The sequence below is a fragment of the Pyxicephalus adspersus genome, chromosome 2 (assembly GCF_032062135.1).
Source record: "Pyxicephalus adspersus chromosome 2, UCB_Pads_2.0, whole genome shotgun sequence".
Taxonomy (NCBI): Eukaryota; Metazoa; Chordata; class Amphibia; order Anura; family Pyxicephalidae; genus Pyxicephalus; species Pyxicephalus adspersus.
The window spans coordinates 87,103,969-87,131,637 of NC_092859.1; the positions used below are offsets into that span (position 1 = coordinate 87,103,969).

The following is a 27,669-nucleotide window of genomic DNA, read 5'->3' on the forward strand; positions in this document are numbered from 1 at the left end:
GGCACTGGCAGGAAGTTGGCCAATACTTGGTTTTACTGGTCGCAATTCATGACATCCAATGAGTACCATAATTACTTTGATCTCCCTTGAGTCCTTGCTTTCCTACCTAATCCACTCTCGCAGCAGCCCCTGTGTTTGGTAGGCTTTTAAGGGCTATGCCTATATGGATCGCCTATAGGAGCAACCCCTCCACATTAGAAATCTTTTCACCCCTCCCCACACCACCCTTCGAATTTTCTGTTCCCCCTGATCCTTTTTGTTTTTCTTTTTATTTAAATGTTTTCCAGAATCATTTTGCATGTTCATTTAGTTTTGGACCTGCATATTATGTCTAATATAACTGTTCTTGAGTACTTCACTACCTAATGCAAAGTCTACACATTTATGTTCTCTCATGATGCTGCTCGCTCATGATCTTGTTTCCCCTTCTCTTTCTTTTTCTGTACCCCCCTGAAGTTTTAAATAAATAAAGAATGTTTAAAATAAAAAAAAAGTCATATACAAAAAAATCTCTATTGAGTAAGAAAAAAAAAGTCAGACAAAAATTTTTTTTTAAAAAGTTTAATTATATTTAAAATATTTCTATAAACAGTTTTCATACTACACAAGGTAGTACCACAATACAAAACATACGTTTCCATGATATACTGTTTAACTTTATTATAAATTAAACTTAACAAAGAAAAATTGCACATATTTTGACCACTCTTAGGTTCTGATGCTCTGGCATTTTGCAATAGTATCTTTTTGTCTTCAAGTTTTAAACAGTCTCCACTTTAGAGTCCAAAACTCGATAAAGGGGGAGAAATAAAATTAAAAAAAAAAAAAAAAAAAAAAAAAAAACCAGAAATTGAAAAGGGGGGGGGCCCTCAAATGCACTTAGCAGACTGATGGCCTTGCTTCCGCTGAGGACCTGCTGCTGCTTTTTGACTTAGCTATAGAAATGAGTCGGTTCCCAAGAGATCTCTTTAAAAGGAGAAGAAATTAGGTAAAGATTAAGAAGACTGAAGAGAGACTGAGTGTTCCTAAACCGATTGTAAACAGCAGTCTCCATAGCTAAACACAGGTTCTCACAGGCATCAGTGAGAGAGTCAAGCAAGTTAGAAACAACACAACAAATGGGGATTGCAAAATAAAATCGAGGGTGAGAGGAGAATAAACACAAAAACAGACAGAAACAATAAAACAGCAGTCACTTTAACTATACTTACGGACAAGAGAATCTTGTTGGGCCTAGAAGCAGGCCAGAGTTTGGAATTCAACTCTTCAGTTGATGGGCAGTAAATTTTGTATTCCCAGTTACAGAAAGCATTGCCGACTCAGAGTAGGTCTGGCTTTCACAGGCTAATCTGAATCAGAATTTTCAGGACCATTTTGGCAATTTAGTATAGGACTTTGGCATTATTGCAACCAACCAGTGTTCAGTGATTCTTGCTTTCTGTTTTTAAATTTAGGAGCTCATCTAGGCTGACTCCAATCTCTTGGCACTTGGAAACTAGTTTTCTCAGGTTATCAGTTTTACCTCCTCCTGATGCTTCAAACAAGAGTTGCTGCAAAAGACGGGGGAAGCACAAGTGGTAAGTCGTATGTACTGCACACATCTACAGGCATGGTAAGCACAAATCAAATAGTTATAACCCCAACAAATAAAAATCAGATGAAAACATTACATCTTTCCAGAGTTCAGCACACAGAGGCAACTTCTGAACTGCTCGTTCATACAAATGATGGGCCTGCAGAAAAGGTACATTTAGGAAAGAAAGGGAAGAGAAAATAAAGATGGGTCACTAATAATTACATACTTCAGAAAAGTCATCACACACATACACTAGCTGGCCAATTCTCTGTGGGTGGAAACCGCTAGATTCTATGTGAAGGCAAGTGTATGTAATGGAAATTTATCTTTAAATATGTATATAGTGAGGAAGGGATCCTCTGTTAGGTCTGTGGTTCTAAAAAAAGAGATTCACCATCATAGTGATCATTGTCAACCAGACAGAAATGTGAATGAAATCAAGTGTGGGATAAAAACTTTGTACACTATCGATTTCCTTATTTTCTGTGCATCTTACGAACAAAAAGTGAATTCTCCCTAACATGATATGGGTTTTAACTGATCCCTGCTCAATTTGCAGAATACACAATACAATATCATGAAACCAAACTAATACCGGTAATATCTGCCTGCTCAATCGATAGCAATTTATAGTTACATTTACCTCTTTCTGTCCTTTCAGGAAAGTTTCCGCAGCAATGGCTCTAAGAGGATCAAACAAATGGATTATAATTAGATTGAAAGGGATTATATGTACAGCAAAAATTTCTGTCAAAGGGTTAAAAAAAACATTACACATGTCTCTCATATAAAACAATTGAATATTACAAGGAAGCCAACATAAAAAGCAGCCTAAAGATCAAGAAATGAATAAGTGGTGCCCACAGGCACTTCCTGTAGAAAGTCTCAGAACATAATATGATGTCATTAAATAGGTCTCCTTATGGTCACTATTTTTCTTGACTTAGAACATACTACTAATATTCAAACAACAAATCATATAAAAAGGTACCATTTACCTGCACATTACATAAAAACACAAAAATATTTGTACATTACATTTTCCAGATGGGCAGGCACATTGGGAAGTTATACGTAAACATCTTCGACTGCATTTTCACAGTTTGCATATTGTTGTCCTCCAATTCTTGCTTAAGTACCCTATGGATGGAAAATTACAACATACACACTGACTGCAAATGTGACAGCAATACAATATAAAGCTGCTTGTATAGCTTCATCTATAAGTGCACAATCCAGTTTGTATTGCCACTTCTAGAATTTATAATTGGATCTGTTTATGCACTTAAGATATAGTTTTCACAGTCCAAGTTTTGGAGATGCCTGGAGCTTTAGGAACAACATTTACAATTTTGTAAAGTACAGTAAAGAGAATCCGAATTTGTGGTAATTCAGCCTTGCTTACTAGAAATACATGCACCAATACTTGCTGTCAGAACAATGTCAGCTCAGTGACCTGTCTGAAAGCACAGCCCCGAGTTCATAAAACACCCAACTACAATTACATGACAGACTACGACAATTCTAAGAAGCAGACATGAGACTGCACAAACTTTCATTCTTTCTGTTCTGTCATGGAGAATACAATTAAAAATAAAATGTAAGTAATCACCAAGTAATATTTTAAAAACGTGCTTGCGGCAATTTAATAATATTGCCATATGTAAGTGGGGGGGGAAAAATCCAACTGGCTGCTAATGACAAAACATCTCACTTATAAATTACAACAGGAGATAAATACACCATGTAAAGGTTTCCAATTACTGAGTTTGTGAAGGGGAAAAACAAAACAAACAAAACATTTAGCTAACCTGAGTGCAAGTCCAAGATTTGCAGGCATCATGGAAGAAAAGCGCTCCATAATCTTAGAATGCTGTGCCTTGGGAACACAGCTCAAATAAAAGTAAATAACCTGAAAACGCAAACAAATAACTTAATCGGAATTAATATATTGTGTATAAAGTAAAAGTCTGCAGCTTGTTTAACAACACACAGGAAATCACCGCAAAGAAAGCAGCTCGGGGTAGGTGCATGCTGGAGGTCACAGTGGCACCCATTCTATGCTGCTTTATTCACCAATCAAGATGAAACTTTTGAGTATATCTGACCAGAAGCTGTAAGGCAACACTGAACAGTTCTCACTATTATTAATACTTGAGGGAAACTGAGCCAGTCATGCTGCACTGATGTCAATGGGTTCAAGCTGAGCACCATAAATCAGACAACCCTCACCAACACAGTTTAGTTACTGCACTACTGACCGTGAACATGCATTTATAATGAGGTTACATTTGCCAAAGCCCTAGACTTTCTTCTGGAAATGTTTAACTTTTTATAGACATGGAGGTCATACTAAATAAGGTTTCAGGTAGAATGCCCAAGTCAACTGGCATAAAACTTGCTATATGGAAAAAAAAATATCGAAAAAAGCTTACTTTAAACATATTACAGAAATTAAAATGAAAACTTACTGAATTGTGAAATTCATAGTTGGTCCAATAATCAGCAGTGCTAAAAGGAGTCAGGTGGCGTGTAGGAACAGTCATTAGACATCTGTTAACTAAATCTGTAAAATGCTTACTATCTTGGACTTTATTTCTGGATCCCACAAGTTTGCTGTTAGTAAAGACAAGATAACTGAAAAGAAAAGAGTCAATAAATATAATGACAACTATATCTGTGAAATGTTTCCTGTGAATCAATAAAACAATATTTCTACTTACTCCATCCAAAGCTTCTGCAGAATATTCTGTTGCATCACAGCACCCAATGCAGCTTCATATGCATCAATTGCCTCTGCTGTGCCAGCGTGAAGAGACTGCCATAGACTGCAAATAAAACATAAGAGCATGACATAGTAGCATTCGCTGGTTATAAAGCGATAGAATATAAAAACATTATGTACACTTATAGTTGGAGACAAGGCAAAAGTTGAAGGTACACTGTACTTTAACTTTATGCCCTGATATAGTCTTAAAGAGACATAAAGCTGCACCCAGAAAAGGAAGCAGTGGGACCAGTGCTAGTCACCACTGTTGCCCGTGGGTTCCTGTAGTCAATCTTTTGCCCTTACCTAATATACTTTATTCTGCATGGTCTTCATAAGAAGGTGGCCATCTTGGTAAAAGGAAGGATTTTGCTTTCTTATGATGACATATCAAGTGGAAAGAATAAAGAGCAGCACAAAACCAGCACCACCACATCTCACTTATGAGACAAGCAATCAGTGCTTGCGATCTCGCACTGCACAATGTTTTATGTACAGAAGTGTGTAGACATCTTCACATAGCACTTCTAAATTTTCCGAGGAAGAGATGTTTTGGAATACAATAGCACAACCTCACTTTTTGAGTTCAGCTTTACTTTAATGCTTTTTCAGGTAGGTATGAAGCTGACAGCACTAAACAGCTCACCTAGTAAACCTATTTTATCCAGCAGAAACGATTAAAGAGTAGCAGGAGGAATAACTTACCAGAAAACAAGCCAGAGATATGAGGTCTGCAAATCCGAAGCATTAAAACGTTCTTCTCCTTTGCATTCTGGTGCTTTGAAATCCATTGGTACTGAGAAATTCAGTAGATACCTGAGAAGGAAAAGTAGCATTCTAAATAACTTGGATTTACAAGTATCACAAACAAATCACGGGACTTTTTAGGCACAGAATTTTAAAAAAAATGAAACTAACTTATTTTAGAAAGTTTAACACACAGGTAAAAGGTTAACAATAATTACTACACACTATATATAAATACAAATATATTTACACATTATGGCAAGGTCTCATATAAGTCGGATGGGGTCTACACGTTTTGCAGATTTAAACCCGCTTCATCAGAAAATTATTGAGACCTGACAACATATACGAATTTACAGAATCTGGTTTACAAATATTTCTATACAATAATAAATGTTTTCAAACAGGTATTTTACATACCAATTCTTGGAAAATGTTGACAACAACACTCTAAGGAGGGTATCTGCTCCAAACAAAAAGAGCACTGATTTCAAGCCAGGCAGAAGAGTGTCATAGGCTAGCAAGCAAGGATTATCTCATATCTTCTTAACAAGTCACCTAAAATTGTTTACAAACAGTTTTTAGAGTATTCACATTTAATCTCTAAAAGTAGGAATTACAAAACTTGGTCATTATATTACTATTTTCTTTCATATTAGGTAATATTTCAAGATGTACATAGGTGCTTTTATCAATTTACTAAATAATCAATTAGACATTTCAATAAGAGAGCTGGTAAGCACCAAACCAATATATGATTAAATAGTTTGTATTTGCTTATGATTGAAGTCACTATTATTATGTAGCTTCTTAATTAATGTTTTGAAACAGACAAATTTATTCTAAAGTCAACTCTATTAATATAACATAAGCTGTCACTACTTTATAATATTCCAAAAAAGTAGCTGGTGATTTATATCCGTTGTGAATACATATTTCTAAAATAATCCCTCATATATGAAATATACTAAATTACTTATGTCATCATCATTAACTACAGCCATCCACAGTTTATTGAAACGTCTAATTTTTTAGGAAGTTTCTAAGAGCACCTATATAAATCTTGAAATATTAACTAAGATGAAAGACAATGGTAATATAATGACCAAGCTTTGTAATTCCTACTTTTGGAGATTACCGTATTTTTCGCCATATAAGACGCTCCAGAATAACAGACGCACCCAATTTTAAAGGAGGAAAATCTAGAAAAAAAGATTCTGAAAGATTATTCCCCTTCTGATCACTCACGTGCCATTCATACCGATATTCCCCTTCTGATCACTCATGTGCCATTCAAATTCCCTTTCTGATCACTCTGTGCCATTCAAATTCCCCTTCTGATCGGCAGATTTTCGCCCGATAATTGGCCGATGCCGATTATCGGGCGATAAAAATCTGATGTGTGTACGTAGCTTAAGACCTTGCCATGATGTGAAAATATATTTGTTTTTATATATAGTGTGTAGTAATTATTGTTAACCTTTTACCTGTGTGTTAAACTTTCTAAAACAAAAGAAATGAAATGTCCGTCCTGTGGTTTGGAACCACACATTCTATGTATGTGCTTTACTTTGAAATAAAAACACAGCAGTGGCTCCCTCCAGCAGTACAAAAAAGTTCAAGTTCAAAAAAAAAGGTGTACAGAGAAAATCTTGTTAGCCAAGCAGAGAAAGGTAATTAGGAAGAGCACAGTCAAATTGTTAATAGCAATAACAAAATAGAGAAAGGTGGGAGGTGAAAATATTCACAAAACTCTGGGTAAAAATACACACATTGTTTAAATAAACCCCTGGGCAAAAGATTTTTCTGGAAAAAGTAACTGGCAAACTGCAGAAATCAAAATTTATCCCCAAACACAATGCATAGAATTCACCAGAATTGTTAATACAGAATAGTATATTTTCACTGTCGCTTTTTGAAAGCTGTAAGCGATTTCTTATACGGCCAATTTTTTCAGCTACGCCACAAAAATTTATATCTGACAAAAAAACAAAACAATTCTGAGTCTTTAGAAAGTTTTTGCAGCTCAGTAACCCAATGTATTGAAGCCAGAAATCAGCAGGATCACTTACAGCAAGAAGATTTTATAGAAAAAGAGGTCAGAAATGCCAGAATATCAACTGTCATAGGATATTGTACGTGAATGCACATTAACGCTGACCATATCAGTTACCTATTTTACAGAAAGGATGACTATATATGAAGAGAACATGTATGAAGAGTGTGGGAAAGTAACACAAACAATTTATATTTACATACAGTAATATACAAATATAGCTTGCCTCAGAAGATCTGCTGGACTGTATTGATCATTGACATTTTCAAAGAAGGACTTAATGAATTCATCCATTAACACTGGAATATTCTCAAACCATCCCTGCAAGATACAAGATTTTCTTGGGACCATAAAATAGAAAATGAAGAACAATCCTTTTTCAGGGTCCTGAATAAATATCCCAGTACATTACAACTTACAAAAGCTGGAGATAAATAAACTTTTTAAAAAGATGAAATAATTACCTCTTTTAAAATTGTGCGTATCTTTTGCTAACAAGGCTGGCAGTTAATTTAGGCCATATATAAAAAGATACATTGAAATACAAGAAACAACTAATTTCTTATGCAAACAATACCATAGTAGTTACTGAACTAAGAAGCAGTATGCAGAATACTAACATACTAGGAAGCTCTTGACACCAAAAAATGAGAGAGGTTTACCTGCTGTACTAAAAACCTGCAGACATTATAAAAGATTTGTGTGTTTCCAGGGTAATTTCTGAATGCAGTCATCCAGACTTCCATGCCATCTTCTGGTTGCCCAATCTTAAGGTATACAGAACATAATGCCTCTAGGATGTCACAGTTATCACTCCAACCATCAAGCAGCTGTTTGCATATGTTTACTGCTACAGAAGTCCTACAAAAAAAAATCTGCAATGTCAAAAGGTGTACTATGGGAAGCACTTGCAGTACAATATAGTGTAAAATTCTTACCTGCTTAACATAAGATTTATTAGAACCATATTTTTATAAAGTGGTAGGCAAACTTCAGTACTTTCTTTAGTGCTCAGGTTTTCATCGGAGCAAGAAAAGACAGCAGCTAAGGGTGTAAAAAAAAAAAAAAAAAAGAAAGAAAAACAAAAGTAGTGTAAATATTCCAATATTCAAGCACCATTTATGCAATGAATAAAACATGGAACTTTCTTTTTTCCGGGTTATTTTTTTTAGCTGAACACAATGATGGCAAAAACTTGGCATTATAGTAATATACACCCCAGTGCAGGTAATCTATCAATCTTTTTGCCATATTCTAGGCATTTCATTTCCTGGGTTAATCCCAATTTAAATCCTCCTCTAACAGTCTGGTATATATCAATTTACAATTAAACAACTAAACAAATTGTAGCCCATACAAATGTAGTGAACAAAGGCATTGCACAAGTTTCCAAAAGACATTTATGTAATCAGCACAATACACACATTGCTAATATATATAAAACGCATTTCTAAGTGATAGGGAAATGTCTACCATAAGATTGTGTCTTTTTTGTTGGCCTGTATGGATACAGCTTATGAATTCTGTCTTTCCACAGGGAACTTTTGCCACAACAAACACCCCTAATTCCAATCTAATTTTATTTCTGCCTTGAGACTTTGGTATTTTTCCTTTTTCTCTTTGCCACAGGGCACCTCTCTTTTAGCACCGAGGTAATATCTGTCCACATTGAATGAGATAACATAACTTATCCACTTATGTGGGAGATGGAGAGCGTAGTTACATGTAGGCAGGCATGGCATCTAGACTATTGGCTTCTATAACATGATGAATGTTTATATACAATGATAATGTAATAACTTCCACTTATATACAGACTAATACTACTGTAATAAACAATCTGGCAAAACCTTTGCAGTACACTGGAAAAGTTACAGAAACAATGCAAGAAGAAAACATGCAAAATTTGAACTCTGACACACCTTCAAATAGAGCAAGCAGCATGACAGGATCAGTCTTTACACTTTGAGAAATCAGACATTGCATAATAAATGGCTCCTTGTTAACTATCCTGGAAGGGTTTGAAACTGTTGGGTCATAGAAATGTTCAGGTAAAGTATTGTACTCCATAAGGTGAATGTAAGAAAGCCATGCTAAGCAGCGGTCCTGGGGAGTAAGGTGATCTGCTACACTCTTCTCACAAGGAGACTTTAAAGCATTCTGTGAAGCATATTAAAAAAAAAAAATTATTAAATCAAGTTAGAGCCTGAAAAATACAACTGTTTCATGGTAGCTATACATTTTAAATCACAGAGCTAAACTTCAGGTTCAAAAATGCAGCTATCATAAGCACCCGATTTTGTCCTGAAATCAGCCTCTTGTAAACCCCTAAGCAGGACACAGACTGGGAAGGGAAGAGGAAGAACGGACAGCCAGTCAGGTGTGACATAAAAAATATGCTGACAAAGAATATGGTGATTAGAGGAGAGACTCCCATTAATCTCTAAAAAGCCTGTAGTTGTACCTGCTCTCTCCAGAAAAGGGGCCTGGAGGTGAAAAACAGATGTAAATATTGTCTGCTGCATTTGACAGCTACATTTGGATAAAATACTTAGTAGAAATAAGGGAAAATCTGTGCAGGGCTTTTCAGTTTTCTAAAATTCAGACTGCATTGGCTTTTTAACAGTCTGGGATCTCATTTAACCCCTAAACTGGCTAAGGGCTATACAAAAGGAACAAGGGGCAGCATGCAGACAAAAAAAAGATTTACATGGCTGCCCCAGAGCAAGCGCATATTTGTTATCTAGAAACTATTCCTAAGGTTTAATTCATGTCACATTCAAAAAGTACTTGTACCCATTTAACACTTTTATAGGTCACTGAAAATATAAAAATATATATGCACATTTGCTACATTCTTCCATGGTCTTTACACTCCTAAGAGAAATGTCAGCTTTAGTAAATAAGAAATCTGCTCCAAGGCTCACATCACTTGACTTGACAGAGTTTTTGAAGAACACAATATAAAAAATATTGGGTGCATTACCTGTAAAATAGCATTGGCATTTTGAAGTCTTCCTGTGATCAGGTTTAGATGCACACGGTACAGCAAAATTTCTAAGCACTGCAATGACAGCAATTCAGATTGCTGATCTTCCTGTATTCGCTGCATAAGGTACTGTAAGGCACGGCTGCACACCTGGTCCTTCCCATCAAAGGAAATCTCCAAATTCAAGAACTGGAAGGTAAAATTAGGCAAGAAAAAGAATTACGAAAACACATCCACACAAGTGTTCTATGCTTAAAAATTTGTTACATGCCAAAGTTAGTCCCCTGCATGCAGATCATTTATCATTAGATGTGAATAGGCTACAAGGCTAGGTTTTCTTTATTTTACCAAAAAGCTTTTCTGTTGGCTTTATTATGTACTTGTATATTTAGTGAAGTGGTTGTCCTGTTATCAGTGTAACATTTGTAATCAATATACAGTCATTTTCTTTGAGTCCACTGATTAACTCCACCTACAACTGGATATTGGCAAAATGTAAAACAGTCCATGATGACCCTCTGCTGTACCAAGTATGTCTCAGATCAGTTTCAAAGCATTCCCATAAACATGATTCTAAGAACAGAGGGGTGGGACCTATGTTTCTGCAAAACAAGGATTATATGTATATTTTATATGTATACTTTGTCTACTAAAGGACAGAGGCAGTCTTAAAATTTTGCGGTGTCCAAAAGCAATCCAACTAAAGGGTTGATGACAGCCAGTTGCCAACAGTCTTACACGAACAAGCACTAATAAAGCTGAGCTCTGTCCTCCGCAGCAACTAACAGTGACAAAACTTCAATAAAAATTAGATTACAAACACTTACACTCCACCAAATCTGAAAAGAAGGAGCATACTCCACTGCCGTCTCACACATTTCTTGTATTTCTTCTGCTGTCCCTCTTTTTGAAAATAATTTAAGGTAGTGACCCCAAATTTCTTGATTGTCTCTGTTTTGTTCCAATGCTCGGGACAATACATTCAGAGAGGAGTCCAAACGTTCAGAGGTAGTCCTGCACAAATATATAGAAAAATTTACATATACAAAAAAAACTTCTTGTCCTAATACATAATGTAGGGACATGCTCTCTCTAAGATTACACACATATTTATAATATATATATATATATATATATATATATATATATATATATATATATATATATATAATCTCAAATAATTTTCCAATGATTTAAAACATTTTCTATAGTTTAATTTTTTTTAAAGTATAGATACAGATATAAAATAGTTAGTTACTATGTGTTCTTAAACAATAAGTTGCGTGTTTTTAATAAAAGAAGCTAGCAGGAGGAGGGGTTAAATTGGAATTTTAGTAAATGAAACAAAATGCCACTTCCTGCAAGAATAAAATGTTACATTTCCAGACAACAAAAGCCACTTACCCCTCATTTTGATTCAAGCACTTGTATGCCAACTTGATCCAAAGCTGTATATCTTGAGGGTTATCAAGCACACTTGCCTCCAGGTTGGATATGTCATCTGTATCATTTGTGAAATACCTGACATCATCTGTTGTGACAACACCATCCTGAATAGGAACCTTTGTTTTGAGCTCTGAGGAGTGTGCTGGAACTGTAGGAAAAAGCAAAGCAGTTTCATAGAACAGGGGCAAGAGACATCAGTTCTACTACTGCCAAACTCTAAGAGGTATTGGTTAGGGAGTAATGATAACAAAAGCATGTCCTAGCTTTTAACCCACATGAATGAGACATGCAGAGTTTTTCTTTGTCATTGATGAGTATACATATTAAGCACGAAAATTTAGTCAGAAAAAAATGGAATATGCACAAAAAACACTGGTAAGTGGAAAGCTACTATAATCTCTGTGAATGCGGAAAAGTAAACTGTGTTAAACAATGTACCTGAAGTATTAAAAGTTGACAAATGGTCCAGGAAAACACTCCATGTATGCAGCTAAAGATACTTTTATGCAAAGCTTACAATACATCACAACATTAGATAAATTTAGTCTAACTTAGAACATGTTGACTGTAGTATATTTGCTATTTTTTAGAAACCTTACCACAGGTCGCTGCTTTTGTAGCCTCTTCTTCATCACTGCTGCTACTTTCTGAAACAGGTTTTTTCCAGTACATAGGCTTCCATTTTCTCTTATCTTTACAAGTAGTGTGCGGAGGGGCTGGGAAACAAAAAAACAAAATTACACTTAGAGAAGTCACCAGTATCATGCAGATTAGACCCAATCAAGCTATGCTGTGACTGATCCCCAAAATGATTCCAGCCAAGGTAAAGAAAGAGCAGTTAGTTATTGGTCACTAAAACTCCTCCAGTTACCACTCCCACCATTTATGAATTCACAAAAACAGTAAATCAGCTCCAGCTCTATGATTCAGAAACAAATTACATGTTAGGCATTAATACAGTAAGTACATTTAGGTGGCATGATTATTGGAATCCTTTTTCTATATGGATAAAGTTATTAAAAAAAGAATGTTCTTTATGTTGCCTTAGGGCTTATCTTTAATATCCTTTTGGACTTCAAGGCTAACAATAAGGGCCATGCCATGTTGGAAATCCGACACATCCGACACATAACATCACCTTCTCAACAGTAGTAAAACTAAACACAGAAGTCTTTACAATGCTCTACGTAGAACAACTAACCAACACCTTGCTGGTTGGCCCAATAGAAATAGGATTTTTTGTTTTTTTTGGATGCCCCTTTATTTGTAGCCAGTAACATTAAAGGCTTTAGATTGGTAATTTAATTGCTGCACAGGAATGCCCAAAAAACAGTTACAGAAAACAACATTCCCTACAGGGTTTGAAAAGCAGACAAACTTACTGTGATTTAAACTTTGATTGACATGACTCACAAGAAGAACCGACATCAGATCCATTAACATACCATCTCTGTTAAAACCAAAGAGCTTGTCGACGTATTTTTCTGTAAAAAGGTTGCAAATGAAACTTAAAACAGACATCATTTATCAACAAATCTGAGTTTGCCTTAGGAAAGATATCTGAAATAATGGTCCTATTCTAAATGGATGCAGTGGGAAATATACAGAAAAGTTAGTAGCTCAAATATTTTAATACCTATGCTCAATACGGTCAAATGAAGGCCGGTGAGTAAGTACCAATAAAACATATTTTTGCCAAAGGCAAAGACAAATGGGGTTTACATTCCAACCCTAGAAGGCAGGTTATAAGGCTGAAAAAATGTTCTGTGGTAAAATAATGTCAAGAAGGGACCTGGAGATGTGTCTCTCTATGTGTTTAAAAAAAAAAAAAAAAAACATGCCCCAATATAGTTGACTACCCATCTTGTTACTTTACACCTGATATGACCACATTCACAGTTTTAGCTTTATTGGATATAATACACTTTGAAGCTTATATCTGTGCAAATATTGGAAATTCCATAAATAAGGCAAACTGCCTTTCTAGAAAATACTTTCAATTCCTGAATCTAAAATTCGAAGGTACTGCGACTACTGCTGGGACTGAAAAAAAACCCCACAAAACTATTTGATAAGTGCAATTAAAGATTGCGATCAGGCAGGTAAGATTATATTATTGCAGAAGGGATATTGCTTGTGCCTTCTGCAATAAAGACCTGCCTGGTTGCAGTTTTTACATTTTTGGGGTTTATTTTTACTTTAATGCTTTGATTGAGCAGTTTTCAGGCTTCTATAGTAAACTGTGGCATAGTTACAGATAATTCCCTCTTCATCTACATGTTGACACAGCAGGCCATGTATCACCTATGAATGTGACTTAGAAAAGAAAAGGGACTAGTGAAAAAAAACACTGGCAAAATTTGGGTCACTATGGAAAACCAAATATGGGTATGAAAAGGGAGTGTATCTCTACAGAACAATGGTGTAACGGACCATTTTTAGCAAAAACTGCACGATATCTAGTAAAAAATGACTCTTTCCAACGTTACCAGTAGCAGCTATAATTTCCTCATCAGTACTTTTCTCAGAGCATCCAATCAAGTCCAAGTCATAGGACAGGATGTCTTGAAAAAGCTGTTTACGGCTGAGAGTGCAATCACGCATATGTTGCCTGGAAAATGGACAAAATGTGAAAAAGTAGCATTTTTAGTAGTTTTCACAACTGCTGTTGAAAAAGGAAACCTTGCTAAATGTTCAAACTTACCACTGACAGTCATCATCATTGCATGTGCCTGTGAGGTCAAAACGACAAAAAAACGTCTTGGGTTCAATCATGTTGCTATAAGATACAGAGCTCAGAGTCAGCTTCTCCTTTGTGCGAAAATATGGACTGAACCTGCAAAATAAAATAAGGTAAACCATTAAAATCTTGACCTCGGAATATATACACACACTATATATATATATATATATATATATATATACACACATACATACATATACACACACACACTTGGTATACATTCTTTGTGCTAGAACTTGTATGTAACTTGAGTCATAACACCGCTCGCTACCCTTATTTACCTGTCTCGAGAAGCCACGACTGACTACGAGCATCAGTACGCCAGTTGCTACCATTCGGTGAACAACCCGTGCTATAACTCTCTGTGATTTACAGAACGTCTCCTCCTCTTCAGCACCATCCTAGTAAGCACTCGACTCTTCTCAGCAAGGTAAAGGGAGGTTAAATTTTCATTTATTTTATCTGTATTTGTGTATTTTAGTATTAAGCAGACTTATACTAAAGTACCACTGTATGTATGTATAAATATATATATACCTACATCTTCACCTACATATACACACACACACACACACACACACACCTGTGCACGTTTTCCCCGACTAAAATGGACCTAAATATCCCTATCTAGAAACAGCCGTGCCATCGATTTGTAAAGTAATTATTACTGTTGTTGGACAGATATCAAATATGAATTACTTTTAGTAGTCCTAATAAAAGACCAAGTCTAAAGATTACACACAACATAAGGCATTTAAAGCACTGCAGACGTATGTGTACATTGTGCAGACCTTGTGTATATATCAATTGTGTCACAGCTTCCTTATTACACAAATACAATGGACTTAAAGTAAAACTGAAATGTGAACAAATAGATGCTACTAAAGGTATCATTTTGAAAATGTATTTTCTTACCTATAGGACTTAAAAACAAGAAGTGGGCTACGATATGCCTCAATCGGGAAAGGTGTTGCATCTGCCTGTTTTAAGTTTTGAGCAGTAATCAAATCCATATCCACAGGCACCACCTAAAAACAAACATTATATAAAGAATCAGTCTGTGTAAATTAATTGTATCACTCTCATCACGACAAGGTTTTTCCACATTAACACAAAAAAGACCCACATCCCTTCTAGAAATACTCCAGATTGCATAATGCAGTACCTTTTTTTTCATAAAATTATGATCAGACAGGTCCTTTATTGAAGAAGAGACAATAAAACATTAACTGCCTGATCACAATTTTTAATAGTTTTGCATTCCTACACATGTATTTGGGAGGTGATGCATTCAAATGAAAAAGATTGTGTTTGACAACAACAATTTTATTAAGCCCCTGATTACAAGTATTGCTGGACAAGTATTACAAGTATTGCTGGACCATATGCTACTTGTACCCCACTACAACACATGGTAATTTACTACTGTTGAGTTGTGGTGCACCAAGCTGTAAAAAAAACAAAAAGATGTCGCATGCTCATTTTATTTTCTGCATTCGTTTGAATCGAGTGCATTACAAAATGCACAGTAAAGCAGAACTGCATTTTCTCTGTAGCCAGTAAAGCAACACTCACTGGATACAATGCCAGTAGTAAGGAATAGCAATAAACCAGGAATAGGAATAAACCAGGTTCCGGTTAAAAGTATTTTTAACCAAAGTAGATAGTGGGCAAAGGCAGAATTTTTCAAATACAGTGTTCTGCCCAGCCTCTTTTAGCTGGGCGCACCACCTGGTAAATTTTCAGTAACCACCCAGTTGTTTTTAGGTGGTTACTGAAGAGTTGGGTCATACAACAGCTTAAAAAATATTTCTGGATTGAACATTGAAACGTATTAAAATGACGTAAAATGAAGTGTTCTCTTTAATTTTAGATCTGACAAAGGATTAGGGATCCCTAGGATCCCATGAGTGCCACATCAATATAGAGATTGATTTGAAGAGCACTACAAAGCGTGGTTTAGTTAGCTTAGTCACAGTTTCTCAGAAACATTTGAGAACATTCCCTTTCTGATAGAAAATAGGTTAGAGAGCCACACTTACCTTTCCCGAAGAAAGTTTGTCCTGTGATACTAGTAGTGAATCACCCTTTAAAAGAAGCTCTGTTAACAAGTCAGAGCTAGAGGATTGGAGACTTCGGAGTTCATCAATATTTAGTCCCATAAACAGTTCTGGTCCTTCTGGAGACATTTTTAAAGATTTACTATTACCATCCTTATAAGGTGTAAGCTCTGTGTGCTTTAAGTTAGGTTTAGTAAAAGAATTCATGTCACGGAATGATCTCCGTCTTTCTTTAGTAGAGGTAGTTACATCCTCATCTTCTAGCTCATTTTCCTCTGTGTCAAGTGTTATTATGTCCTGGGAAAGGTCATGAAGGGATGGTTGTGGCAGTACAAATTCTGGCTGTTCCTCTATAACTGGTGGATAGTTAGCAGTGTGTTCCTTCATTTTTCTAGCTTGCATTTCTTTTAGTTTTTGAATTTTCAGAGCATATTCTTTTTCAAGTTCTTGCAGTCTTTTTTTCTCAAGTGCAATAGCTTCTGCAGACTGTTTTCTGGGGCTGTCTACACCTGTATTTGGTTTGAAGATTTTATTTGCCTAAGAAAAAAAATGTATACATAAATATTATATATAATTCATTTATAGTTAATACACACACACTCGCCTGACTTTAAAGCCATGTTGCTGAGATAATCTTCATAAATACCCTTTTTGTAGCTGTTATATGAGACAGTAACTTTAAGAAAAAGTGTTTACAGAGTAAACGTTTATGGAGTTTGCAGCAAAACAGTAAGAATCCATGTATTTGCAGTGTTTACTGGATGTTTTGGTTATGTGATTGAAGCTCATTAATCCCCCTTCACTTCCACTTCTATGGTGAAAATGTTATATCAATGATTTCCAATATTACTCAGACTGTATCTCAAAGTCTGACAATGGCCACTGCATATCCTAGGTTAATTAACCTCCTGGGTACCACAAAAATCAGCTTAAACAAGAATACATAAATAAATCAAAAATACTGAAAATGCAATAATTCGGTATACTGTATAGTAATAGATTTTTTCTAAAACACCTCCATAGTGTGGTAAATTTTAAAACAGAGTCCAATGTCACATACCTATAGACAAAACCACATAAATATATTTTGTATTAGATTGGACACAGGACTTTGTATTGAATCCAATACAAAATATTTGAATTTCCCGCTACGACCCCTTTCGACGGGCGCATGCACGGACATCAACAGGAATCGCTGAGGGACGCGTACGCGAACGCCGGGTATTTCTTTCCAAACTTCTGTACTTGCAAAAAGTGTTATTGCATGGAAATTTATTTTAGATTGTAGGCTATAATTCACCGAATTACTCAATAATTACTTATAATTCATCGAATTACCGCATAACCCACCGAAATATGTCCAAAATTTTATGAATTTAATAAAAAAAATTTATAAAACATATAAATTATATATAATAAAAAAAAATCTTTAAAAAAATATTGTATAATGTAATGTAATTGTACAGTAGCTTATATAATATATATAATACAATTATATATATATATATTATATAAAGATTTATTTGTATTGGACTCAATACAGCTTTTTTGTATTGAGTTCAATGAAAAGTTATTTGAATTTCCCGCCCCGCCTCCCGCCATCGCCGAGGGACACCTACACGCAATGCGAACAGAGAAGAGAAGAAGAAGCCGGCGGAGAAGACAGGCACCTGAGGCTGGAGAGGGAGATCGACGCTGGAACAACAGAACACGGGATGATCACAGCAGGACCAGGTAAGAGATGGCTTTTAACCACCTGAGAAAAGTTGGGGTTTAACACTTTCTGCAAGTGTTTTTACCCCAAACCCAGTGTTTTTACCCCAAACCAAGGTCAGGTTTAACGGCCAGGTGGTTAAAAGATAAATTGTTTATTAGTTTACACTTACATCAGAAATGCTAGGTTCCCGCTTCCTTTTTCCCAACTCTTGACTAACCAATGCTTTAGCCCGAGCAAGTTCTTCTCCAGATTTAAGTGCAAGACTTCTTTTTTCTTTAACTCTGAGCTGTACTTTGGCAATCTAGAGAAAAAAAAACACACACAAATATACTTGCTCATTTGACTTTAATAAAACTTAGAACCATGAGCTCTATAGCTCAGCCAGTGAGGGAATAACATTGTAGGAGTAAAAAAAAAAAAAAGTGTCTCCTGTGTACTTAACTAATGAGTCGCTGCCAGAGATAGAACCAGCAGTGATGTGCGAGTGATCAATTTTCCTGTCCTTCCAGACAGGCAGATAAAACATTTTAGTATTAAATATTCACCTGGAGTTCAGCTTTAGGCAGGAAAGACAATATAATGGACACAAATATTTTTTAGGTACATGTATATATGTGCAACTTTGTAATAATTGTAGACTAAATATTGTCTGGTTACTCCAAACTGGGGAGTGTACATTATCTGTTTAAAAAAATAACATTAACTTCCTAATTACCAGACATCTGATAAGAGATTTTCCAACATGTCATCAGTGGTTAAAATACTGCAATAAGTAATACTGTAAATATTAGGAATGTCAAAGCAAAAAAAATAAATAAATGTTTTTCAAAATTTTTACCTGTTCCTGTAACTTTTTGAGGAATACCCTGCTGGCATTCAGAAATTTTTCTGTTGCTTGCAGTTGTTCAGAAAGTTTGGTCATTTTTAACTCTGCAGTTTTGATTGATTCCTTCTTTTTCTCCTCCTGTTGTAACAGATTCTTTAGGAGAGACTCATCCTTAACCAAGAGCATTCTGTATAAAACACAAAGAAAAAGTAACCACTGCTCCCACACCTATAGCCCCCTTTATAGACCACAACAATTTTATATATCTCTTATGTGCCAATTTATTTTGCAAGCAATTTGGCAAAACATAAAAAATTAGGCAAATACATTTTATTCTTATAATTTGCCATTTTAAAATTACACTAATTATGACTCTAGTACAAAGCATTGCAAGATCAATTAAAAAAATAAAAGATGGAACACAATTCACTCTATTCTATATAGGGTTGGTTTGTTAGCCTGGTGGGGAATGTTTTGTACAATATTTTCTTAACAAACGAATCACATCCCACCCATGCTTAAAAAAAAAAGGGAGGGCAAGGGTTTGATAGGTTGAAAGTGATGAGGTTATGATCAGAGAGGGGGAATGGTGAGTTGTCAAGGAGGGTGAGGTTGCAGAGTTTAGAAAATACCAGGTCTAATGTATGTCCGGCTATGTGTGTGGGGCCATTGATGTGCTGTGTGAGTAATAAGCTCATCAGAGTATATCAAATCCAATTCAATACACTGAGAGAATATATTTTAATAAAAAGGAAAATGTAATGAATGAAAAAAATGTTTAAGTTTTAATTATGCAAAACTAAACAATTTATAAAGTCAGGTAGCATTACAAACTTACTTTTGCTTTGAATGCTTTGATTCAGCCTCTGCCACCTTTGGATCCTTGACAGGCTTACGGCTGCCATCTACTTCTATATCGGAATTTGCTGGAGACAGACTTGTTACTGTTTGCTCTGTTTTTAGAAGTTTTTGCTTTTCCCGGCTGCAACAAAAAATAAAAGATGGGAGTTTTGCCTTAAATGTAATTAAGGAATACCATATTATATGAACAGCATAAAGTTACCTAGAAATCTCCTCCCGCAGAAGTCTATATTCAACCTTCTTATCATCTGGTAAGGATTCTGGGGTCCTTAGAGGATCATTTTCTTTTTCACATTTAGAAGGTGCTTTTGGTTTGGATGCCTAATTAAAACAAATATAAATACATTATAACAGTACTGAGAATATAACTTGTAAATATATGCTTTAAAACAACATGTTACAAGGAATCTGATATGCTCAAAAAAAACATTTAACATTTAAACCAGTGTAGTTCTGCAATAAAATGTAGTTGTACTACCTAAAAATAATTAAATGACAGATGCCCAAGAAGAGTATAAACAAAACATGGACTTTGTGTCTAATGTATAAAATATTTTTACAAAGCTATATACTCACCTCTGCAGTTCTTCTGGCTTCTTTAATCATAGATTCCAACCCTCCAAAAACACCAAGGCTTGGACTGGGTGGCTCTGGATCTGAATCATCAGAGTCAGAAGCATTCAGTGTTACAACTACTGACTTGTGCTTTGGAAGCTGTGGTAAACAAACAAAATATATTAGACTTCGTGTCTTTTGTTGCCAATTATGTCACTATTTTTCATGGATAATTCAAGCGTAGGTAAGTAACTTTCTTTAACATCCTCACTTGAATTCACACAACAAATCATGCAAACTTTTAATATTGTAGACCTTTTCAGTGGTTAAAATATTCTTGAATGATGTTACAATAATCTGAGGTTCTTATCCAGTTTTCCAGAAAGACATTTTTAAGAATGAAATATCATAATGCATTACCTTTATCATTCGTCTAATAGGTCTTAAGACTCTGACAATCTGATTATTGTTCTTGCGATGAGTTGTAGAGTTTACAGCGCTTGTTAAAGTTATCCGTGGCACAGGCATAATATGGTTGACAACAGGAGGTGATGGAGGCTGACTATTCGTTGGCTTCTGGAAAAATGACAAGAAAATAAGTATAAAATAATGTTTATCTAGTATTCACACTTGACTTCAATTACACTGCCCACTGTCCTATTAGACCATGGAGACACTATATTAAAACAATGCTTTAATACAAATAATTGGGCCTTTGGAAACTGAATTTGTACAGAAAACATTAAGCCTGAATTTCAGGCAACAATGAAATAAAAGTACTGTACACTGTCAAAGCATTTGAAATTGTGTGCGTCCTGTTAACCAGGCACAACTGCCGGACTACATAGTTTGGTAACCTCACAATATTACCTTTGTAAACACAATCAGCTCTTCAAACCCAGCGTGCCCCAACATGTGACTGGACAACGCTGGAAAATAACATTTGTTTGGGAGGAAGGGAGGTCCTTAATATACTTTCTCATTCATGGTATATAATTTCTTAAAGCGTACCTAAACTCAGAATTTTCACTTTACATAAAAGGGTGGAGAACCCTCAGAACGGATGCTGAAACGATGCGGGACACAATGTGATCTGACTATTCTGCGGGATTAAAAGTGTGTTTTTATTTTTTGGAATTTTGAGTATAGTTGCTCTTTAACAAGCATTAAGGAAAACCTGCCCTTACCTATCCCAGTCTAACTTCAGTATAAGGATCAGTATCCAGAATACGGTATTTATAGAGCTCTATGTTTGAATATGGTAAGGTATAGCACTTGAAAGTCTGGTTTTATGAATTTTAAATAAATTTACACCTGGAAAGCAGACTACTTCTTCAGTCCAATGTATAGCAGATCTCCCAGCTTCAAAATTTACCTCACCCCCCATTGATGGGTGGTAAGAATTAAGCTAGGTAATGCTGTTGCAAGTAGAATTTATCTTGAGTGAACATTTTACATTGTTAGCATGGTATTACATTTTCTAACAATTACAATACGCTTCTGCATTCCTATGTATCTCCTAAACAGGATTATAAATAGGGAAGCATAACAGTTAAATGTAACCATGATTATTTCCTAGTTAAGATTTCACAAATGATTTGTGCACAGCCGTTAACCGATGCTAAGATGTCCAATACATGCATATTGAAAGTTATCTCTAAGGTTGCAGTGTGTTTCCTAGAGTTGTAACAGATTTTTGTTTTATGATGTTACAACACAATAGAGGGACAGTGGCAGGACACTTCTAACACAATAATCTTAGGTCAAACAAATATTACCTCTGGTCTGACAGCCCTCTTGTTAGCCAAGGATTTTAAAAGCTCTTCACGAAGCAGCATCTCCTCCTCCTCTTCTTCATCTGCAAAAGGAGGCTTAGGTGGCTGCTCTGGCTCTTCAGGTGGAAGTGGTGGAGGTGGTACTGGCATTTCTGAAGCACCACCAGAGATTACAGAGCCATACATTGAGGCATCACAGTGATGAGGCTAAAAAAAGAACAATAAAACCTCAGAAAACCTACTACTACTACTGTAATCAATTGTCACTGAACCACAACATCTGTCACCATCCCCAAAACTACTGTATTTTGACAACTGTATGCTATTTATATACATATAGTATTCAATGCATGTAAACAATTGTCATAATATAGGCATTAATATTTTATTTTTATATTATTTACAAGGATACCAAGTTGTATTGCAAAAGTAAAGCAGTCTTAACCCCCCTAGCGGTAATCCTGAGTGTAACTTGGGGTGGAAAAAACTTGCAAAAAGTTACCCCATTGGGGGCCGGGAAATTTGAAAGCAGATTACAGAGTAATCTGAAGCAGCATTTTTTGCTAAATTTTTTTATGCAAACATGTAGGCTGCTTTGTGTTTGCTAACTTTTTTTTTTATGCCAACATGTGTGCTGCTCTGTGTTTGCTAACTTTTTGAAATTTTTTGCTAATGTTTTTTGCCAACATGTGTGCTGCTCTGTGTTTGCTAACTTTTTGAAAATTTTTTTTTATGCAAACATATATGCTGCTGTGTTTGCTAACATATTACTTGCAACCTTCACACTATAAAAGAACATATCCTAAAATACATTTTTTATTTTGTTTTATGCAGGTACGCTGGACAACAACACGGTGCTCCACTCCTGAGGTTTGCAAGAAGCAGAAAGTAGGAACCTGTGACCAAGGATGACATTTGGCTGTTTTTGGGCTTGGTGATCCTGCAGGGACTGGTACTGGTCCAAGAATAAAATGATTGCCACTCCATTCTTTGGCACAGTCATGCCAGAATACTGCTTTTCCCCCATCATGAAGTACCTGCATTTTGCAAACAATGAAGAATTTGATGAGACTACCCATCCTGCACCAAAACTGAAGAAAATTTCGGAAGTGTCTCAGATGATTCTACAAAATTTCCAGCAAACCTATGTGCCAGAAAGATGTCAGCATTGACGAAAGTCTAATGGTCTACAAGGGGAGGCTCAGCTGGGTGCAGTACATTGCGTCAAAGAGGGCATGATTTGACGTGAAAGCGTATACGCTGTGTGAATCCTCATCTGGCTACATTTGGAATATGGTACTGTACACTGGAAAAGGGACACCGTTTAACCCCAGATACATCCATTATGGATTGGCAACATCTTCAGTGCTATCCCTCATTGAGCCATCGCTAGATCAGGGCTATTGTGTCACAACTGACAACTCCTACACATCTCCTGAGCTTTATGAGTTCCTTCTGCAACACGGAACAGATGCCTATGGAACCGTTAAGGCTAACCGGCGCAACCTGCCAGCACTGTTTGCAAAAGGGAAGCTGAAGACAGGAGAAATAGTTGCCTGGCAGAAAGGAAAGATGATGGTCCTGAGATGAAGTGACAAGAAAGATGTGTGTCTAATGAGTACTGTCCATGATGCCTCCACCGTTCTGGTGGGAAAGAAGTGATGAAGCCACAGGTGGTGATTCACTACAACAACACCATGGGAGGTGTCGACCAAGCTATGACATTCTACCCAGCGATGAGGAAACAGCAAAGGAAGTACTACAAGAAGATTTTCAAGCATCTTGTTGAGCAGTGCCTATGGAATGCCTACATTCTTTACAAAAAAAAAAAAAAGTCAGAGGCCTGTGAATCATTCAAACTTCAGTTTGCAAGTTTCCGAATCCATAGTCAAGAACCACCAAACACCATCGGTGGCTATGAATAGACCTGGACGTCATGCTTCCACCATTGTCGGACCGATGACAGAGGAAGGAAAAATTGCAAAGAAACCAGGTTCTCCTGTCCTGACTGTGATGTTGGACTTTGTGCAGCACCCTGCTTCAAAATCTACCACATCCGGGATGTCTACTAAAAAATGCAAATTTTTTTTTTTCTAAAATCTGCATTTCATTTATATTATTATTTATCAATAATATTGCACCATTGTTTGGAAAATTTCAGTGAGAAATTTTTGATAAAATGATAAAATGCGGGAATCTCTATTTAAATTATGCAGGTCAACTTCCTGACAGCAAAAACAAAAAAAAAAAAAGACATTCAAGATGCAATTGTCAATAAACCATGGCCAGCTAAATAATTTTAACATGCCTACTGGTGACACCAATGTATACAGCAACAAAGAACTTACCCATATATCAGAAGAATATTGATCTGTTACACACAATGCTGATGGTACCAGTGATAGTCCCATGGGGGTAGAAGTAGAATAAGGTAATCTTGTTGGAGATGCCCCTGAAAAAAAAAAAGTTACAGTATTTAGGCACTATTTTCTGATAATTACAAATTCACCCACAATACCTTCATTACAGTTAAACCACCCAAATGGATACAGATATTTGTAGTATGTATCAGGTTAAAAAACTAAAACAGAACCATAAGCTACCTCATCTTCCAGGTATCCTTCACTGTAAACCTGGCCTTAGATCCTAAAGTGATGTCAGGCAAATAAATCTGCAATACACACACTTTCTATATGTGAAAACTTTAGGCTCGTGCAAATACAGAATACCAATTGATCTGCAAGAAATGCATTAGGCTGCTGTTGTGATCTGACAAAACCTTTTTGTGGTGTAAAGCCTGCCCTGTGTTTTACGGAAATACTCAAGCTTTTGAAGAACTGTGATTGTGTTTTGCGAAACAATAAAAGCGTTCACAGTATGTTGTATATCTAGGCCCAAGCACAAAAAAAATCATATATATGATTTTTTTGGTGCTTGGGCCTAGAACCAGAGGTTGACCACCAGGACACAATTTAGGGAAACTTCTCACCCCAGTAGTGCAGCATTTTAAAATTAGTTTGCTGCAGTGCCATTTAGAATACCTGAACTGGTCTGGTAGTCTAATTAAAATGATATGCAAATGGTCACACACCACAAAGCTTTGAAGGTGTCCTCAAGGATTAAAGTAGCTACTTTCAAGCATTATTAGAAAACTGTACTCCAGATTTAATGGTAAAGTCAAAGTTCAACTGAAACATTTTATTCTGTTTTTAATAAAGCAAAAATGGCTTAAGTTCTCTGTTCTGTTTGTATTGCAATGTGCTGCCCCATTGTAAAGATACTGCTGTTCTTCTTGTTAGAATAGGATGAAAAAACTCTCTACTGGCGTCACAGGAAAAGACAATCTTAATTCAAAGGTCTTTACCATTATGACCTCTTTTCGTGGTTTTATGGTTCAATTAATCAACAGTGTGAAAGATAGCAACTAACAAGACTTGCCACTAGATTTATCCAATTTACTTTGTTTCATGGAACATTTTTGCAGACATTGGACACATATGGATCACAAATAGTTTGATGACTCAGAATTGTATGAAAAAACTATTTCGAAACATGAGGGCGTAACAATGCCCCTTTCTTACTTTTTGTTCAGTGTCCAACAGGCTGCAAGAACAGAACGTATGGGAGCCAATATTTACCTGGGGAGTTTGTCTCACTGTCTGTGTCCATTGCAACCTCTTCATAGTTGTCGTACTGGTAAACACATCCAGAGCTCTCTATAGTCAACTTGTCGGATCGTTTCTGATCTGTGTCAAATACCTAGTGAAAAAAAATAAAAAAAACACACAAGTTATCGTCAGATGTCATCCACCAAGAAAAAAAATTCATAATACCATTAATACTTGAAAACTACAAGGAAATATGCTGAACACACCACTATGTAAAGGGCCAAGCCAGAACATTCCATTTCAAACTACCCCATAAACACACCTTAGTACGTTTAGTCTTATCTCCTACAAGCTTCATGAACCGGTTATACTGTTCCTCCTGGTTGGAAAGATCTCTAATTTTTCTGATTTCCTCTTCTCTTTTTCGTTTCTCTTCTTCTTCCTGCTTCTTTTTCTCCTCCTCTTTGCGCTTTTCTTCAGCTTTCTGTTGTTGCAACTTTTTCCATGCTTTTGTTTGTTGTCTTCTGAGAGCCTGTTTTGCTATAGTAGAACAAGATATTTAGTGTGTAGCTGTAATACACCTACTAAGAATTTTACTAGCCTGTAGACCAGCATTTCTCAACCAGGGATCCGCCACAGGTTGCTAGGGGCTCTTAAGCAAGCAATGAGCAGTTTGTAATGCTCAGGTCGGTTTTACAGATACCAAAGATCTTTTTGGCTATCTGTAAAGGAACATTTCTCTCACGATTTTACCACCACACATGTACGTTGTGTTGTGGATATAGTATTTATAATAGGGGTTCCCTAAAAACCTAAACAATATTTCAGGGGGTTCCCCTATGTTAAAAAATTTGAGAAACACTGCTGTAGACTATAAGGCATAAGTCAGGCACAATTTCAATTTCTGAATTACCTGCATAAGCAGCACTGTTAACTTTACGGGGTGTAGTGGAATTGGGAGCTCCCTTCTCATTCTGAGTCTCTGCTTTGCCCTTTTCTTTCTGAGATTCTGTCTTGCCCTTTGATAGCTTTTCCTTGCCCTCTTTCATTACCATTTGCTCCTTTTGCTGCCATTTTTTACTTGCAGACTGCAAAGCCAAGAGACGCAAATGAAGCTCCGATAGCTCCTCCTCCTCTTTGACAGGTTTCTGAAAAATAATGAAGCTTTGTTAAGCACTACTACTATTTTTCCTAAAAAAAAAAACTTTTTATCATTCCAAGCATTTAAACCATTACTTATAGCAAGTACTTGATCCAACTAATATATTTAAAGCATATTAGAATAAAGCAACACCACTGGGGTGCCAAGTTATTTTAGCCAATACCAGCCATTGTTAGATCACAATATCAATGTGCCACTTATTCCTGAAAGCACACTCCAAAAAATATTTAGAGGGGGTGGGGGGTGAGGTTGGAGAGAAACCAAAAATGACCATAAGAAAGATTCATGCAAGAGGAGAACAAACAAAGGTACAAATCGAAAAATCTTACAAAAAAAAAGTGAACAATAACCACAATACTAAAATAACAAAAACTACAAGATACTCTAATGTAAACAAAAAAAAAAAATAAGGACAACCAGACCATAATTACATTACAGGAAGAACTACAGGTCACCACAGTAGCATACCATTTTCCCAATTCTTAATGGTCTACGTGTGTGCCTCACATTTTCCCATTTTAATTATGGTTCATCCTTAGAATTACTTATACCTCCAGTATTTTATACTTTATTTTTTTATATTAATATTGTTGATCTTAATATGATCTGAATATAAGGATAACTATTGCCTCCTGAAAAGCAGACTAAAAACACCATTGTTTGTTAAGATACATATCCTGAGACAACATCAATGGTTTTCTGAAATGAGACAATGAGGGATCTTTAATGAGTGGATTCCTGAGGATCATTAACACATTGGTCAGATTGACCACCTAGTGGT

General features: G+C 36.0%; 1 protein-coding gene across 1 annotated transcript in view; it reads right to left on the bottom strand.

The window, feature by feature from the left end:
* Positions 1–532: 532 nt before the first annotated feature.
* The window catches only part of ZFC3H1 (zinc finger C3H1-type containing), a 34,313-nt gene continuing 7,176 nt past the window's right edge, over positions 533–27,669 (bottom strand). Inside the window, exons 4-35 of the mRNA XM_072401369.1 lie at positions 26,640–26,874; positions 26,049–26,266; positions 25,757–25,877; positions 24,467–24,570; positions 22,122–22,325; positions 20,764–20,919; positions 20,365–20,502; positions 19,991–20,109; positions 19,766–19,909; positions 18,940–19,114; positions 18,271–18,402; positions 16,367–16,921; positions 15,240–15,352; positions 14,286–14,417; positions 14,071–14,192; positions 12,964–13,065; positions 12,181–12,297; positions 11,540–11,729; positions 10,963–11,149; positions 10,133–10,324; positions 9,069–9,306; positions 8,085–8,190; positions 7,809–8,007; positions 7,373–7,467; positions 5,049–5,159; positions 4,300–4,404; positions 4,048–4,213; positions 3,388–3,488; positions 2,615–2,716; positions 2,220–2,259; positions 1,671–1,733; positions 533–1,550 (exon numbers count right to left, since the gene is read on the bottom strand). Of these exons, the coding sequence (XP_072257470.1) occupies positions 1,422–1,550; positions 1,671–1,733; positions 2,220–2,259; positions 2,615–2,716; positions 3,388–3,488; positions 4,048–4,213; positions 4,300–4,404; positions 5,049–5,159; positions 7,373–7,467; positions 7,809–8,007; positions 8,085–8,190; positions 9,069–9,306; positions 10,133–10,324; positions 10,963–11,149; positions 11,540–11,729; positions 12,181–12,297; positions 12,964–13,065; positions 14,071–14,192; positions 14,286–14,417; positions 15,240–15,352; positions 16,367–16,921; positions 18,271–18,402; positions 18,940–19,114; positions 19,766–19,909; positions 19,991–20,109; positions 20,365–20,502; positions 20,764–20,919; positions 22,122–22,325; positions 24,467–24,570; positions 25,757–25,877; positions 26,049–26,266; positions 26,640–26,874 (4,911 nt within the window). The 3' untranslated portion in view covers positions 533–1,421. The remainder of the gene's footprint in view (positions 1,551–1,670; positions 1,734–2,219; positions 2,260–2,614; positions 2,717–3,387; positions 3,489–4,047; positions 4,214–4,299; positions 4,405–5,048; positions 5,160–7,372; positions 7,468–7,808; positions 8,008–8,084; positions 8,191–9,068; positions 9,307–10,132; positions 10,325–10,962; positions 11,150–11,539; positions 11,730–12,180; positions 12,298–12,963; positions 13,066–14,070; positions 14,193–14,285; positions 14,418–15,239; positions 15,353–16,366; positions 16,922–18,270; positions 18,403–18,939; positions 19,115–19,765; positions 19,910–19,990; positions 20,110–20,364; positions 20,503–20,763; positions 20,920–22,121; positions 22,326–24,466; positions 24,571–25,756; positions 25,878–26,048; positions 26,267–26,639; positions 26,875–27,669) is intronic.